General features: G+C 43.4%; 1 protein-coding gene across 1 annotated transcript in view; it reads left to right on the top strand.

The window, feature by feature from the left end:
• The window catches only part of cpsf1 (cleavage and polyadenylation specific factor 1), a 149464-nt gene that overhangs the window by 94985 nt on the left and 37366 nt on the right, over positions 1-17113 (top strand). The window contains exons 26-29 of the mRNA XM_059640568.1: positions 1535-1687; positions 6320-6436; positions 14218-14308; positions 15599-15683. Of these exons, the coding sequence (XP_059496551.1) occupies positions 1535-1687; positions 6320-6436; positions 14218-14308; positions 15599-15683 (446 nt within the window). The remainder of the gene's footprint in view (positions 1-1534; positions 1688-6319; positions 6437-14217; positions 14309-15598; positions 15684-17113) is intronic.

Below are 17113 nucleotides of genomic sequence, written 5' to 3'. Positions count from 1 at the left end.
GCTTTCTTTTAACAATACCATGTGCATTTATATTATACAAATTTCCTAATCTTTCTAAAAGGAGGATGCATCGTCTGGCTCAGATCCCACTGCATTGTTGAAGTTAGGGTAGTTGGAAGGTTCAAAAACAAAGTTACTGCAAAAGCTCAGCAGGTCTGGCAGCATCTGTGAAGGAGAAAACAGAGTTAATGTTTTGGGTCCGGCGACGCTTCTGAGGAAGGGTCGCTGGACCCGAAACGTTAACTCTTTTTTTCTCCTTCACAGATGTTGCCAGACCTGCTGACCTTTTCCAGCAACTTTATTTTTGTTCCTGCTTTACAACATCTGCAGTTCTTTTGGCTTTTATTCACTTGGAAGGTTCACCTGGTGTAAAAATTTCCATGGCACTATTTCGAAGAAGAGCAGGAAATTCTCTCTAGTATCACAACCAATATCTGTCCTTAAACTAACATCACTTAATAAATTTGCAGTTGCAGTTTTTGGGACTTTACTCGTTGGAAATTAACTGTACTTTTCTTGTTAATTCACTCATGGGATGTCGACATTATTGGCAGGCCAGTATTCATTGCCAAGATGGTAACCTGCTTGAACTGCTGCAGTCCACGTGCCAAATGTAAACCCAAAATACCATGAGGGAGGATATTCTAGAATATCCTGATTTCATTAAATGTTATAATATAAATACAAATCATTGATTCATATTCTGATGTCAAGTGTTTTGATAAATGTCTTTTCTCCCTGACGTGGATATGAAGAGCTGGGTTGCAATAAACGTTTCCAAAATTCCCAGGACCCAGAGGGAGTTTGCTGCATCTTCTATGGAAATAAAAACAAAATTGTATTGATGGAAATCAGAAACAAAGTCAAAAAATGCTGGCAACAATAAGCAGTTCAGGAAGATTCTGTCAGGAGGGTATAAGCTGCTAATTCTTCCATTCTCTCAGCAGCTGCTATCTAACTGGCTTACTTAGTATTAGAGGTTTCAGATGGCTAGGAACCAGTAATAAAATTGATAAGTTTCTATTGTTTTGACCCTGTGCGACCCTGTGTTGTTCAATTGGCCATTGCACTATTGCCAAATGAGAATTCTTCACTTCTTTAAAAAAAAATCGTTCTTGACATTTGATCATTGCTAGCCAGGCCAATACTTATTCACTATTCATAATAGCCCTTGAGAATATGAGGGGCTGCATTACACCCACAGACCTTTTAAGGAAGGTGGTTCCAGGATCTTGATGTAGCTGTATTGAAATAATGACAATTGTAGCTCCAAATCAAGGTGATGTGACTTGGAGGGGAACATACAGGTTTTGATGTTCACTTGGACCTATGGCTGTTGTGGTAGAGGTCGCAGGATTGGACATTGTTGATGAAGGAGATGCGGTGAAGTGATACTGCTGTGCATTCTGTAGTATTTTGCAGAATTCTACCACACTACTGTTGGATACGGTGCCAGTCAGCTGGACTGCTTTTTCACCTTTGACGCCATAACACCAGTATCAGTGCATTGTTAACACCTTCTCCTCTGTTTCAGGTATTTATTTGTGGCCCATCTCCTCATTGGTTGCTCATGACTTCACGAGGAGCTTTGCGCTTGCACCCTATGACAGTTGATGGGCCAATTGAATCGTTTGCACCCTTCCACAATGTTAATTGTCCAAAGGGCTTCCTGTACTTCAACAAACAGGTATGTGGGAGAACATTGTCACTATGTGTGGGGTGGACGATTGGCAGGGAAGGGGTGGTAGGGAACATGAATTTTATTCCAGTTAGAAATTTTTACTTGAACATAATTTAAGCCACAAAACATCAGAGCGCTCAGATGTTTTTGTGGGTAAAGGCACTACCTGCTTATTTTTAAACTAGCTGAATTATTTTTATTCACTCACGAGACGTGGGTGTCACTTGTTGGCCACGTGTTGGTGAGCTGTCTTTTCGAGCTGCTGTAGTCACGTGCTGTAAATAAGTTGTTAGGAAGGGAATTGATGAATTTTCTATTTGTCTGCTTTGTAATTGTTTTTCTGAGGTAAATGTGAGTATTTGAACCAAAAAGGTCTGGATTCAGGTCCTGTCTTCCATGTGTTAGTGTGTCATAATATAGCCATACAGCACAGAAACGGACCTTTTGATCTAACTCGTCCAGGCTCACCAGACACCCCAATATGACCTAGTTCCATTTGGCCCCGATCCCTATGAATCCTTCCTTTAAATATACCCATCCAGGTGCCTTTCAGATGTTGTAATTGTACCCACCACCTTCACTTTTTCTGGAAGTTCATTGCATACATGCATCACCCTCCGCATGAAATGTTTCCTGTCAAGTCCTTTTTACAATTTTCCCCTCTCACTTTAAACCTTTGCCCTTGAATTTTAGACCACCGCCTTTGAAAAAGGCTCTTTATCTTATCCATAGCCATCATGATTTTATAAACCTTTCCGTGTCGCTCAGACTTTCCAGTCACACCAACATCCTTAAACATTTTCTGTACCCTCAAGTTTAACAACATCCTTCCAATAGAATTGCACACAGTATTCTATAAGTCCTGTGCAGCTGCAACATGGGCATCCCAACTCTTATACTCAATGTTCTGGCTAATAATGGCAAGCGTGATAAATGCCGCCTTCACCCTGTCTACCAAAGATTCCACTTTCAAGGAATTATGCACCTGCACTTGTAGGTTCGGCAACACTCCCCAGAGCCCAATCATTAACTATGCAAGTCCTGGCCTAATTTGCCTTACCAATATGCAGCACCTCTCATTTATCTAAATTAAACTCCTTCTGCCACTCTTCGGCCCGTTGGCCCATCTGATCAAGATCCCGTTGTACTCTGACATAATCTTCACTGCCAACAACACCACCAGTTTTAGTGTCATCTGCAAACTTACCAAAGATAACTGCTGTATTCATAGCCAAATCATTTACATAAATGAAGAAAAGCAGTGCACCCAGCATCGATCCTTTTGGGACTCAGCTGGTCACAGGCCTCCAGTCTGAAATACAACCCTCTACCATGACCCTCTGTTTCCTACCTTCAAGCCAAATTTGTATCCAGTTGGCCCCCTCCCCCAAGCGGTACCTTGTTGATCACTTTGCAGAAATCCACATAGCCATCTACTGCTCTTTCTTCATCGATTTTCTTTGTCACTTCTTCAAAAAAACTCAATCAAGTTAGTGAGATACAGCTTTGCACGCACACAACCATGTTGGCAATTTCTAATCAGTCCTTGCCTATCCAAATGCCAGTCCCTTAGAATGCCCTCCAACATCACTTCATCAGAGGCTCCACTGATGATGTCACCTAGTGTGGTGACCAAACGTCTGAACGAGAACATAAGAACTAGGAGCAGGAGTAGGCCATCTGGCACCTCGAGCCTGCCCTGCCATTTAATAAGATCATGGCTGATCTATGAGACTCAGCTCCACTCACCCGCTCACTCACCATAACCCTTAATTCCTTTACTGTTCAAAAGTTTATCTAGCCTTGCCTTAAAAACATTCAGTGAGGCAGCTTCAACCACTTCACTGGGCAGGCAATTCCACAGATTCACAACCCTTTGGGTGAAGAAGCTCCCTTGACCTCAGTCCTACACCTGCTTCCCTTTGTTTTGAGGTGATGCCCTCTAGTCCTAGTTTCACTTGCTAGTGGAAACAACTTCCCTGCCTCCACCTTATCTATTCCCTTCATAATCTTATATGTTTCTATAGGATCTCCCCTCATTCTTCTGAATTCCAATGAGTGTAATCCCAGTCTACTCAGTGTCTCCTCATAATCCAACCCTCTCAACTCTGGAATCAACTGAGTGAATCTCCTCTGCACCCCCTCCAGTGCTAGTATATCTCTTCTCAAGTAAGGAGACCAAAGCTACATACAGTACTCCAGGCTTGGCCTCACCAGGACCCTAAAAAGCTGCAGCGTAGCCTCCTGTTTTTAAACTCCATCCCTCTAGCAATGGCAGACAAAATTCCATTTGTCCTTTTAAACACCTGCTGTGCCTGCAATCCCACCTTCAGTGATTCATGCACAAGGACACCCAAGTCCCTTTGCACAGCAGCGTGCTGCTATTTTTTCCATTTAAAACATAGTCCATTTTGCTGTTGTTCCAACCAGAATGGATGACCTCACACTTATCAACATTGTACTCCATCTGCCAGACCTTTGCCCACTCACTTAGACTATCTGTATCCCTCTGCAGACTTCCAATGTCTTCTGCACATTTTTCTGTACCATACACCTTAGTGTCATCTGCAGACTTTGACACACCGCACTTAGTCCCCCAACTCCAAATCATTTATGTAAATTGTAAACACTTGGGGTCCCAACACTGATCCCTGAGGCACACCACTGGCCACTGACTGCCAACCAGAAGATGAGCAAGTCAACAACCTCACCCCCAACCTGAGCTACAGATCTTTGCCAAAACTTTATATCCCCTCCAACAATTTATCCACCACTGATCTGAGGCTCACTTGGCTTTCCCTTTCAGTTTATAGGGTTTCTTAAATAATAGCACCACATTAGCCAATCTCGTCTTCTGGCACCTCACCCATGGCTGTCAATGATACATGTATCTTGGCAAGGAGCCCACCAATCTCTTCCCTAGCTTCTCCCAAAGTTCTGGGAAATACCATATCAGGACATGGGGATATATCTATCTTTATGCGTTTTATGACATCCAGCACGTTCTCTTAGAATCATAAAATCTGTACAGTGTGGAAGCAGACCGTTTGACTCATCACATACATGCCAACCCACTGAAGAGCATTCCACCCAGACCCACCCATCCCTGAATTTCCCCTGGCTAATCTAGCTAACCTACACATCTTTGGACTGTGGGAGAAAACCCACACAGACACTGGAAGAATTCGGTTGTCCAAGGGTGGTATCAAACCCGAGTCCCTGTTGCTGTTAGGCAGCAGTGCTAACCATTGTATCACTGTGCCACCTCTTCTCTAATGAGAACTTTTCAAGGCATTACTATTTATCTCCCCGGTTCCTTAGCTTCCATATGCTTCTCTATAGTAAATACTGACTGGAAATATTTGTTTAGTATCTCACCCATCTCCTGTGGTGTCACATACAACCACGCTGATCTTTAAGGGGTCTAATTCTCTCCCTAGTTAGTCTTTTGCTCTTAATACACTTACGGAGTCTCTTTGGATTCTCCTTAACTCTCTCACGTCCCCTTTTTGCCCTCCTAATTTCCGTCTTAAATATACTCCTGTGTCCTTATACTTCTTGAGGGAGTCACTCAATCCTAGTTTTCTACACCTGAAATATGCCTTCTTTTTCTCGACAGGAGACTCAATTTCTCATGTCGTCCAGTATTCCCTACACATACCAGCTGTGCCCTTATGTCCAAATACGTTGATTAAAACAACCAGCAGTGAATTAACTAGACCCTTTGGGGTCAAACTTTTCCAGAGAACATTCGGCAAAAGTATCACTTTGTAGAAGTCTGACTTGGTCTATTTCTGAGTAATGCCTCCTATTGTATGCTCTTTACCCCTCACTCCTCTCCTGTGATGACCTGGGGGAAAGAAAGGATGTTTTTCTAACGATCTCATGTGCCTCAAAAGTGACTATTCCTCATCAATGAATGTTCCTCATCTGAGAGATTGGATGTTGAGTGCTTGCTAGCTATTTCATGATGGAGAGATTTTAAGCTGATCCCAGTGCAGTACTGTCTCATATCCACGTGTATACAGTGTCTTGAAAATGTTTGGTTACGTCTGTGTCTCAGTCCCTAACCTGGGGATTAGAGAGAGGCAATGGCCTCGTGGTATTATTGCTCGACTGTTAATCCGGGCACCGGCTTTGAATCCCGCCACGGCAGATGGTGGAATTTGAATTCAACAAAATATCTGGAATTAAGAATCTAATGATGACCATGAATTGGTTGTTGGAAAAACCCATCTGGTTCACTAATGTCCCTCAGAGAAGGAAACTGCCATCCTTACCTAGTCTGGCCTACTTGTGACTCCAGACCCACAGCAATGTGGTTGGCTCTGAACTGGGTAATTAGAATGGGCAATAAATGCTGCCTAGCCAGCGATGTCCTCATCCTGTTAATGAATAAAGGGGGCAGGAAATGAGTTTGCAGTTATTTAAGTTAGTACCCAATAACAAGCAGAGACAATTTACAGATTGGCCCATTCCCCAGTGGGTCAGCCTGAGCTTCCCATTACTTGAAGCTTGTGAAAGACATTCATGTAACTGTTCACCCATTATTGAAAGCAAAGAAGTTTATTGTTAGAAAGCACGTATTGAACAATTCTTCCATTTGTATTTTCTCATTCCTAATCTGTCTTTTCGTAGGGTGACCTTCGAATCAGTGTGTTACCAACGTACTTGTCTTATGATGCACCATGGCCAGTTCGAAAGATCCCACTACGTTGTACTGCACATTATGTATCTTATCATGTGGAAACTAAGGTGAGAAACAAGGCCTTATTTGGAATTTTGCTTTTTTATTCACTGTTGTAAGTCTCACCAAGTAAATGTATTGTTTAATTAGCTTCTGGCACTGGTGTTACTGGGATTTTAGTTAACTCTCACTGTGCATATGCAAAATGTGATTTTTTAAAAAATAATTTTCACTTGCTCACAATGCCCAGTAGTTAGGTGGTAGCCTCGGGTTGGGACTCTGCAGAGAGTATTTGAGATTGCCTACTGTCAAGATCTTCAAACCTGAAAAATACAAGATCCTGAGGAGAATTAATAGATCGAACACTATGTGGGGCCTCACAGACATGTACTTTCCAGCAATGGGTCATTGTAGCAATCAAGTTTGGGATTATTCTGTTTCTTTATTAGCCAACAGGAATTAAGATTTTTTATTTGGCACCTGTAGTAATGCTAGAAATACCAACTAACTTGATGCAAAAGTAGGATCATTCTTTCCCTCTGTTGCCCAGTAATATACCACATTGATCACTGGGCTAACTCTGGAAACTGGACACTCACTCATCACTTTTACCTTAAATGTTATTCTCTTTCATAGAACATAGAACATTACTGCACAGTACAGGCCCTTCGGCCCTCGATGTTGTGCCGATCTGTTATACCGATGTCAAGCCCATCTAACCTACACTATTCCATGTACATCCATATGCTTGTCCAATGACGACTTAAATGTACCTAAAGTTGGCGAATCTACTACCGTTGCAGGCAAAGCGTTCCATTCCCTTACTACTCTCTGAGTAAAGAAACTACCTCTGACATCTGTCCTATATCTTTCACCCCTCAATTTAAAGCTGTGCCCCCTCGTGCTCGACGTCACCATCCTAGGAAAAAGGCTCTCACTATCCACCCTATCTAACCCTCTGATTATTTTAAATGTTTCAATTAAGTCACCTCTCAACCTTCTTCTCGCTAATGAAAACAGCCTCAAGTCCCTCAGCCTTTCCTCATAAGACCTTCCCTCCATACCAGGCAACATCCTAGTAAATCTCCTCTGCACCCTTTCCAAAGCTTCCACATCCTTCTTATAATGCGGTGACCAGAACTGTACACAATACTCCAAGTGCAGCCGCACCAGAGTTTTGTACAGCTTCACCATAACCTCTTGGTTCCGGAACTCGATCCCTCTTTTAATAAAAGCTAAAACACTGTATGCCTTCGTAACAGCCCTGTCAACCTGGGTGGCAACTTTCAAGGATCTGTGTACATGGACACTGAGATCTCTCTGCTCATCTACACTACCAAGAATCTTACCATTAGCCCAGTACTTTGCCTTCCGGTTACTCCTACCAAAGTGCATCACCTCACACTTGTCTGCATTAAACTCCATTTGCCACCTCTCAGCCCAGCTCTGCAGCTTATCTATGTCTCTCTGCAACCTACAGCATCCTTCGTCACTATCCACAACTCCACCGACCTTAGTGTCATCTGCAAATTTACTAACTCATCCTTCTACGCCCTCATCCAGGCCATTTATAAAAATGACAAACAGCAGTGGACCCAACACCGACCCTTGCGGTACGCCACTAGTAACTGGTCTCCAGGATGAACATTTCCCATCAACTACCACCCTCTGTCTTCTTTCAGCAAGCCAATTTCCGATCCAAACTGCTATATCTCCCACAATTCCATTCCTCCGCATTTTGTACAATAGCCTACTGTGGGGAACCTTATCGAACGCTTTGCTGAAATCCATATACACCACATCAACCGGTTTACTCTCATCTACCTGTTTGGTCACCTTCATCTTTGAATGGTACTGATGAGTTTTGTGACTGTTTGTCATATATGCATGCATAACTGCAACGTAGGACCAGGAGAAGGCCACTTAGCCTGTCAGCTGCTCACCCACTTGTCAGAGTCGTGGCTGATGCGATTGTGACCTTAATTCCACTTTTCTGTTTTCTCTCCTGAAACCTTTGACGTTCTTGTTTGGCAAGAAAGTCAATCTAAAGTGTTTGAGAAGGTTTGTAGTTCGGGTTGTGGATGAGGTTGTAGACTTGCTTGCCTAGCCAGTATGTTTGATTGCAGCTGTTTTGTCAGCCTGCTAGGTAACATTGTCAGTGTGCCTCTGACGAAGCATTGGTGTTCTGTGCTGCTTGTTATTGATATGCCTCAGTTTGCTGGGGTGGTGGCATCACTTCTGGTTCTGTATTTCAGTGGCTTGTATATTGGGTCCAGTTCAATGTGTTCGTTCATGGAGCTCTGGTTGGAATGCCAGGCCTCCTGGAATTCCCTGGCACATTTCTGTTTGGCTTGTGCTATTGTGGATATGTTGTCTCAGTTGAATTTGTGTCCTCCTTTGTCCATGTATATTGAAACCAGTGCAAATTGGTTGTGTCTCTTGCTGGCTAGTTGGTGTTCGTGTATTCTTATTGTCGGTTTTCTTCCAGTTTGGCCGATGTAATGTTTCTCACAGTTCCTGCATGGTGTCTTTATAAAGCATTTTGTTTTATTGGTTGTGTGTATGAGATCCTTTAGGTTCATCAGTAGCTGTTGAAGGGTGGTTGTTGGTTTGTGGGCTACCCTGATATCTAGGGGTCTGAGTAGTCATGTGGTCACTTCCGACATGTCTCTAATGTACGGTAGGGTGACTGTGTCTGGCCGTGTTGTGTCATCTTGTTGTTTTCTGTTGCAGAGGTAGCTTTGGATTGTGCTTTTTAGGTATCCATTTCTTTTGAAAACTCTGAATTTTAGTCCAGTGAGGATGTTGTTTATGCGTTGGTGGGTTTCTTCTAGTCTTGTGTGTTTGATAAAGAATAAAAATTCACAAAGAAGAAGAGAACAATAACCAACTACTCTCCCTTGACATAATGGTAGAACGTAAGAACAATGGGGAGCTCCAGACAAGCAAACACAGAAAGACTATGATACTTATTCACACCAGCAACCACTCCAACACCCATAAACGGAGTTGCGTCAGGACATTATTCAAATGAGCCACAGCACACTGCAGCAACCTGGAATTGTCCAATGCAGAACAGGGAGTACTTGTGTGAAGTTTTTAACAGGAATGGATACCTAAAAAGCACAATCCGCTCTTACCTCCGTGACAGACCACAACATGGTCAGACACACTAGTCACCTTACCTGTACATCAGAGATGTATGAGAGGTGACCATAAGACTACTCAGACCCCTAAGTATCAGGATAGCCCACAAACCGACAACCACCCTGTGGTAGCAACGGATAAAACTAAAGTAATATGCAAAATACCATGCATGGTCTGTAAGGGACATTACATAAGCCAAACTGGAAGTAAACTGACAACAAGGATACACGAACGCCGCCTAGCTATCAAGAGACATGACCAATTCTCACTGGTTTCATGGACAAAGAAGGACACAAATTCGACTGGGACAACACACCCACAATAGTACAAGCCAAACAGAGACATTCCAGGGAATTCCTGTGGGCCTGGCATCCCAACCAGAACTCCATCAACAGACACGTTGAACTGAACCCAATATACAAGCCACGGAAAAAAAGAAATGGGAGTGATAACCACCCGAGCAAACGAGGCATATAAATAACAAGCGGGATGGAACACCAACGCTTCACTGGAGGCATGTTGACAATGTTACCTCACAGGGTGATGAAACGCCTGCAATCAAACACACTGGCTCAGCGAGCAAGCCTACAATCTCAAAAATATGTCTAATTCAGCCTTAAAAATACTCAATGATCTTTCAAAAGAGAATTCCATCAAAAACTGTCCCTCTCTGCTTCTCCAACTGAAATGGTTTGTTTATTTTTAAATTTCATCCCCTAAATACCCTAATAAATAGAAGCTGGAGTTGGCAGTTCAGCTCCTTGAGCCTGCTCTGCCATTCATTAGCATCATGACTGATGCGACGTTCCTCATGTCCATTTTCCTGCTTTTTCTCTGTAACACTTGATTCCCCTGCTGATCAAGAATCTAACTCAGCCTTAAATGTACATAAACAAGCTCTGCCCCCACAGCTCTGTGACAAAGAATTTCAAAGACTCAATTCTCAGAAGAACTTCCTCATCTCAGTTTTAAGTTGGCACCCCTTTATTCTGAGGCTGTGGCCTCTGGTCCTAGACACACATGAGGGGAAACATTCTGTCAGTATTTACCCTCTCCACTCCTTAAGGATCATCTTATAGTCTTCTCTGGCCTGCCTCTAATGAAATAGCTTTCCTTAAATGAAGGGACTGAAACTCCTAACAATACGCCAGATCTGCCTCACCAGCAACTTGTACACTTGCAGCAAGACGTCCCTAGTCTTATACTTCAATCCCTTTGAAGAAAAGGCCAAGATTCTATCACTTCTTGTGGCTCAGATCATGTGTGGTTTCTGTTCTTGTCAGTTTTCCATTAGCCTTTCTGATAGCCTGCTGCATCTGGGTGTTAGTTTTCTGTGTCTCTTTCATAAGTATCCCCAAGCCCTGCTATGTTGTAATTTTCGGCACTTTTTTCTCCAGTTAAATAATAGTGTTCTTTTGTTCTCCCTTCCCAAATGAACAACTTCACATTTTACCACATTATGCTCCATTTGCCAACTTTTTGCCCATTTACTCAACCTATCAGTATCTCTATTCTGTGGAAGGGTCACCAGACTCAAGACATTAATTCTGATTTTTTTTCTTCACAGATGCTGCCAGACCTGCTGAGCTTTTTCAGCAACTTCTGTTTTTGTTCCCAGTATCTCTCTGTAAACTGTTTCTATCCCTTTTGCAACTTGCCATTCCACTTATTTTTGTGATGTCTTCGAATTTTGCTACAGCATATTCACTTCTTTCTTCCAAGTCATTAACGTATGTTGTAAACACTGATCCCTGTTGAACCTACCTAGTTATAGGTTGCCAACCTGAAAAAGATCCCCTTATCTCCACTTGCTATTTCCTGCCTATTAGCCAATTCTCTCTCAGTGCCAACATACTACCTCCAAAACCATTGCCTCTAATGACTTGACCTTTTGTGAGGTACCTTGCCAAATGCCTTTGTTCTGGTCTCTCCCACAAGGGGAAATGACCAGTCAGCTTTTGGTTTGTCAAGTCTCCTCAAGAACGTATGTAATTTAATAAGATTGCCCCTCTTTCTTCTAAACTCCAAAAATCGCAGGCAAGCCTGTCTAACCTCTGCTCATAAGATAGCACCCTCATCCCAGTAATCTTCTCTGAACTACTTCAAATATAATTATGTCCAGTCTTAACGACATTAAAACTGTAGACAGTGCTCCACATGTAACCTCATCAGTGTTCTGCACAACTAGCAGCAAAACATTGCTTTTATAGTCCATTCCTCTGAAATAAATGGTCTTGATTTCCTTCGGAATCATTTGCTGTATCTGCTTGCTAACCATATTGTGATTGTGGCAGTATATTTTCACCCTTCTATTCCCCAGAGTTTGGCAATCACTCCTGATTTTAAAAATGCACTGCATTTTTATTTTCTTGCGAAAGTGGATATGTTCACATTTTTCTGTGTTATATTTTGTTTGCCAAACTTACTACCTATTTATATCAGAGATAATGGGAACTGCAGATGCTGGAGAATTCCAAGATAATAAAATGGGAGGCTGGATGAACACAGCAGGCCCAGCAGCATCTCAGGAGCACAAAAGCTGACGTTTCGGGCCGAGACCCTTCATCAGAGAGGGGGATGGGGTGAGGGAACTAGAATAAATAGGGAGAGAGGGGGAGGCGGACCGAAGATGGAGAGAAAAGAAGATAGGTGGAGAGAGTATAGGTGGGGAGGTAGGGAGGGGATAGGTCAGTCCAGGGAAGAAGGACAGGTCAAGGAGGTGGGATGAGGTTAGTAGGTAGCTGGGGGTGCGGCTTGGGGTGGGAGGAAGGGATGGGTGAGAGGAAGAACCGGTTAGGGAGGCAGAGACAGGATGGACTGGTTTTGGGATGCAGTGGGTGGGGGGGAAGAGCTGGGCTGGTTGTGTGGTGCAGTGGGGGGAGGGGACGAACTGGGCTGGTTTAGGGATGCAGTAGGGGAAGGGGAGATTTTGAAACTGGTGAAGTCCATGTTGATATCATTAGGCTGCAGGGTTCCCAGGTGGAATATGAGTTGCTGTTCCTGCAACCTTCGGGTGGCATCATTGTGGCACTGCAGAAGGCCCATGACGGACATGTCATCTAGAGAATGGGAGGGGGAGTGGAAATGATTTGCGACTGGGAGGTGCAGTTGTTTGTTGCGAACTGAGCGGAGGTGTTCTGCAAAGCGGTCTCCAAGCCTCCGCTTGGTTTCCCCAATGTAGAGGAAGCCACACCGGGTACAGTGGATGCAGTATACCACATTGGCAGATGTGCAGGTGAACCTCTGCTTAATGTGGAATGTCATCTTGGGGCCTGGAATAGGGGTGAGGGAGGTGGTGTGGGGGCAAGTGTAGCATTTCCTGCGGTCGCAGGGGAAGGTGCCGGGTGTGATGGGGTTGGAGGGCAGTGTGGAGCGAACAAGGGAGTCACGGAGAGAGTGGTCTCTCCGCAAAGCAGACAGGGGTGGGGATGGAAAAATGTCTTGGAAGTGTCCTTGTCGGAGGACACTTCTGCCATTTACAATCCGACCCCACCACCCACGTTCCAACCCTAACAACGTCCTTGTAAGTCTTTTCTGAACCCTTTCATATTTCACAATATAGGAAAGATGTGGATGCTTTGGAGAGGGTTCAGAGGAGGTTTACCAGGATGCTGCCTGGACTGGAGGGCTTATCTTATGAAGAGAGGTTGACTGAGCTCGGTCTCTTTTCATTGGAGAAAAGGAGGAGGAGAGGGGACCTAATTGAGGTATACAAGATAATGAGAGGCATAGATAGAGTCGATAGCCAGAGACTATTTCCCAGGGCAGAAATGGCTAGCACGAGGGGTCATAGTTTTAAGCTGGTTGGTGGAAAGTATAGAGGGGATGTCAGAGGCAGGTTCTTTACGCAGAGAGTTGTGAGAGCATGGAATGCGTTGCCAGCAGCAGTTGTGGAAGCAAGGTCATTGGGGTCATTTAAGAGACTGCTGGACATGCATATGGTCACAGAAATTTGAGGGTGCATCCATGAGGATCAATGGTCGGCACAACATTGTGGGCTGAAGGGCCTGTTCTGTGCTGTACTGTTCTATGTTCTATGTTCTATGTTCTATCCTTCTCAAAGCAGGGAGACCACAACTGCACACAGCATTCCAAAAGTAGCCGAACCAATGCACTGTAGAGCTGCAACTTGACCTCCCAACCCCTATACACAGTGCACTGATCAATGAAGGCAAGCATACCAAATGTCTTCTCCCCTATCCTGTCTACATGGGACTACACTTTCAAGGAACTATGAACCTGCACTCCAAGATCTCTTTGTTCAGCAACACTCCCCAGGACCTCACCATGATGTGTATAACTCCTGCCCTGGTTTGCCATCATATTTAACTACAATGTGTTTGGTTCCTTCATCCAGGTCTTTGGTATAGATTGTAAATAGTTTAAGTCACAGCACTGATCCCTGTGGAGCTGTGCTGTTACGCTTGCCAAAGTAAAAATTGCCTTTTTATCCCTACACTTTTCTTCCTGCTAGCATGGATAAAGGATTGGTTAGCGAATACATTGCCCCCTATACCATGAGATCACATCTTGTGCAGCATTTCAAGTGGCACCTTTTATCAAATAAATTTTGGAAATCCATGTATACCATGTCTAGTGGCTTGCTCCTCTCCGTGCAGCTCAGAGGCTTGCCTGTGACGTTTAATTTTTTCAAATAGTTCATGTTTTCTTTCTGAATACTGTGAAAATGTGTTTTCTTCAGGTGTATGCAGTGACGACAAGTGTGACAGAGATTTGTAATAGGATTCCAAAAATGACAGGGGAAGATAAAGAGTTTGAGAGTGTTGATCGTGGTGAGTAAGCCCAGTTCCTTCATTTCAGTAGTATAGGAAATTGTTTCCTGAAGGAAGAATGATGTTTGGTGCTAGCTGTTGCCAGTTAATCTGCTCACTCTTGGCCTGCTACTGGAAAATGGTTCTACAATAGTTGTGCTGTTGAAATATTGTAGTGTTCTCCTTGCTAAGGTAGAAACAAATATTGCATCTTTTCCTGGACTAGTCATATTGAGCCAGGATTCAAATTACAGCCATAACTCTGTCTGCTAATGTGACAGCAGTTAGTTTAGCAACTGGGGATAGTGGCCAGTTTTAAGGATCATAATATCAAGCAGCACAAAAGAGGCTGTTAGACCCATTGTGTCCGCACTAACCAAAACTACTCTAAACCTGCAGCAGTCCTACTTTTCAGGTTTCCCACCTCAACTACCCTCCCAGGCAGTGCATTGCAGGTTTCCACCTCCCTCTCAGTGAAACCTTTTCCTCAAATTCCCCCGAGCCTTTAAGGTCACTTCATTGTGCAACTGCAGAAATGTTTGCTGAATTTGTTGTGAATCCTGACTGGCCATCACAGCCAAAACATAGCTGGATCATTACTTTATTGATTTAGTTGACTTTTTATTGGCATGAAGAGGTGGGACTGGTCCAGTGATCTCATTGTCATTGATTTGATAGTAATTGGCAGAGTAAAGGGAGATGTTAAGTCTGTTTTATCTCATGCAAAAGATTGTCTGGCCTAGACATACAGGCGGTAACAGATTCATAATATTCTTTTAAAATGGAACTGAATGAATGTTTGGGGTGGCGTGGAAAGGTGCAGAATAACAATGTGGCAAGACTGAGAGAATAGGCTGATAAAGTAGACATTTTGAAATAAAGCAAAACTTGCCATAGCCCCAGAGGAGCATAGTGCTGCTCATTAGAGAGAGAGAGAGAAAGAGAGAGAAGGGAGTGGTGGTGAGTTTAATTTGACAGCTGCTATGCCTCAGGTGAGGGGCAAGGTTGCAAAGGTGGGCCTTCGGTCAATGAGAATTGAGCCCGCACTGTTGGTGCCACCCTGCATCACAACCTAGTTGTTATGGTCCAGTCAAATGAACTGATGATTCGCCACCTTTCAGCAGTATAGCAGAAATGGACATGAGTTGTGCTGAAAAGCTGTCAGACTATATGTTTTGATGAATTGGCTGAGGCTCATCCTTCAGTTGGAGCCAAGGGGTAGGGGAGCAACAGATTCCCATTATTATTAGTAGAAGGGTTTATACCTTGAAGCCTTTATCCCTTGACGGTGATACCTTGTTTTTTTGGCAGATGACAGGTATATCTACCCAATGTTGGAGAAGTTTTCCATCCAGTTGATCTCGCCCGTCAGCTGGGAAGCCATTCCCAATACTAGGTAAACTAAAACAACTATCTGATTTGAAGTATTAGCAAAAGCACTGAAAAATGGATATCATTTGTTTGAACCACCTCTGTAATATTTGCTAATTAGAGTACCAAGGGAAAAACAAATTCCAAAAATGGCATGCACAGAACTGTTCGGTGATATCTGCCCATTCTTTGAATTTGTGTGTCACGCTACTCAGTGTTTGATTCATAGTTAAGCATTTACGTTCACTAATTTTTCTGAAGAAGGGTCTAGGCCTGAAACATCAGCCTTCCTGCTCCTCTGATGTTACTTGGCTTGCTGTGTTCATCGAGCTCTACACCTTGTTAAATCGGGGGGGCGGATGTTGGCTAGAAAGGAAGGACTCAACGAGGGACACGGGGAATCTAAGAAGCAAGAAAAGACAATGGACTGGGATTAAAAACAGCTATTTACGAATACAGTTGCACCTCATTAAAATATTGTATCCTAGTTTGGGCAATGGATTTCAATGGAAGTTTCTTTGACATACAAGCCTTATTCTAGGTGGCTGTCACCTTAAGTATATTAGCCTTGATGTATGGCACCTGCACTCTATCATATTAGCCCATTGCCCGTTTTCAAATAAAGGAAAGATTTAATCTGAAAATCAAGGATGAGAACAGGTTAGATCATCTATCACTTGATGTCACTCGCGTTCTCAAGTGAAAACTACATCCAAAAAACCAAGTCAAAGATACCTAGATCTGCAATACTCTTAAATTACTGATCTTTAATGCTTAAATATGAATCAAACCCTGAGAAGTGCGACGCATAAATTCATTCAAAGAATGGGCAGGAGATGGCGAACAGTTCTGTGCATGCCATTTTTGGAGTTTTTTTTCCTTTGGTACTCTAATTTTGTTTTGAAGAACAGTGTAGGCCTGAAACATCAGCCTTCCTGCTCCTCTGATGCTACTTGGCCTGCTGTGTTCATTCAGCTCTACACCTTGTTACCTCAGATTCTCCAGCATCTGCAGTTCCTACAATCTCTGAAACAAGTTCCCCTTCAACTTGCCCTTTTGTGTTCTTTCTTGCATGCACTTTCTTTCTCTGCTCCAGCCCCCTTCAATGTATCCCTTTGCTGTAGCTGCATTAATATCCTTAGGACTTTATAGTTCCTGTGGGTTAATTCCAGTTACTGTATAGATATGTTATAGACAAAGGTTATAAAATGTGAGGCTGGATGAACACAGCAGGCCCAGCAGCACAAAAGCTGACGTTTCGGGCCTAGACCCTTCATCCAGGCCCGAAACGTCAGCTTTTGTGCTCCTGGGATGCTGCTGGGCCTGCTGTGTTCATCCAGCCTCACATTTTATTGTCTTGGATTCTCCAGCATCTGCAGTTCCCATTATCACTTATAGACAAAGGTTGTCTGTTTTACTTCTGAGAATAGTTTCAGGAGTTACAACATTCTAGAA

This window comes from Stegostoma tigrinum, chromosome 2 (genome assembly GCF_030684315.1).
Source record: "Stegostoma tigrinum isolate sSteTig4 chromosome 2, sSteTig4.hap1, whole genome shotgun sequence".
Lineage (NCBI taxonomy): Eukaryota > Metazoa > Chordata > Chondrichthyes > Orectolobiformes > Stegostomatidae > Stegostoma > Stegostoma tigrinum.
The sequence above is the reverse complement of the archived record's forward strand: the minus strand, read 5'-3'. Positions and strand labels throughout refer to the sequence as shown.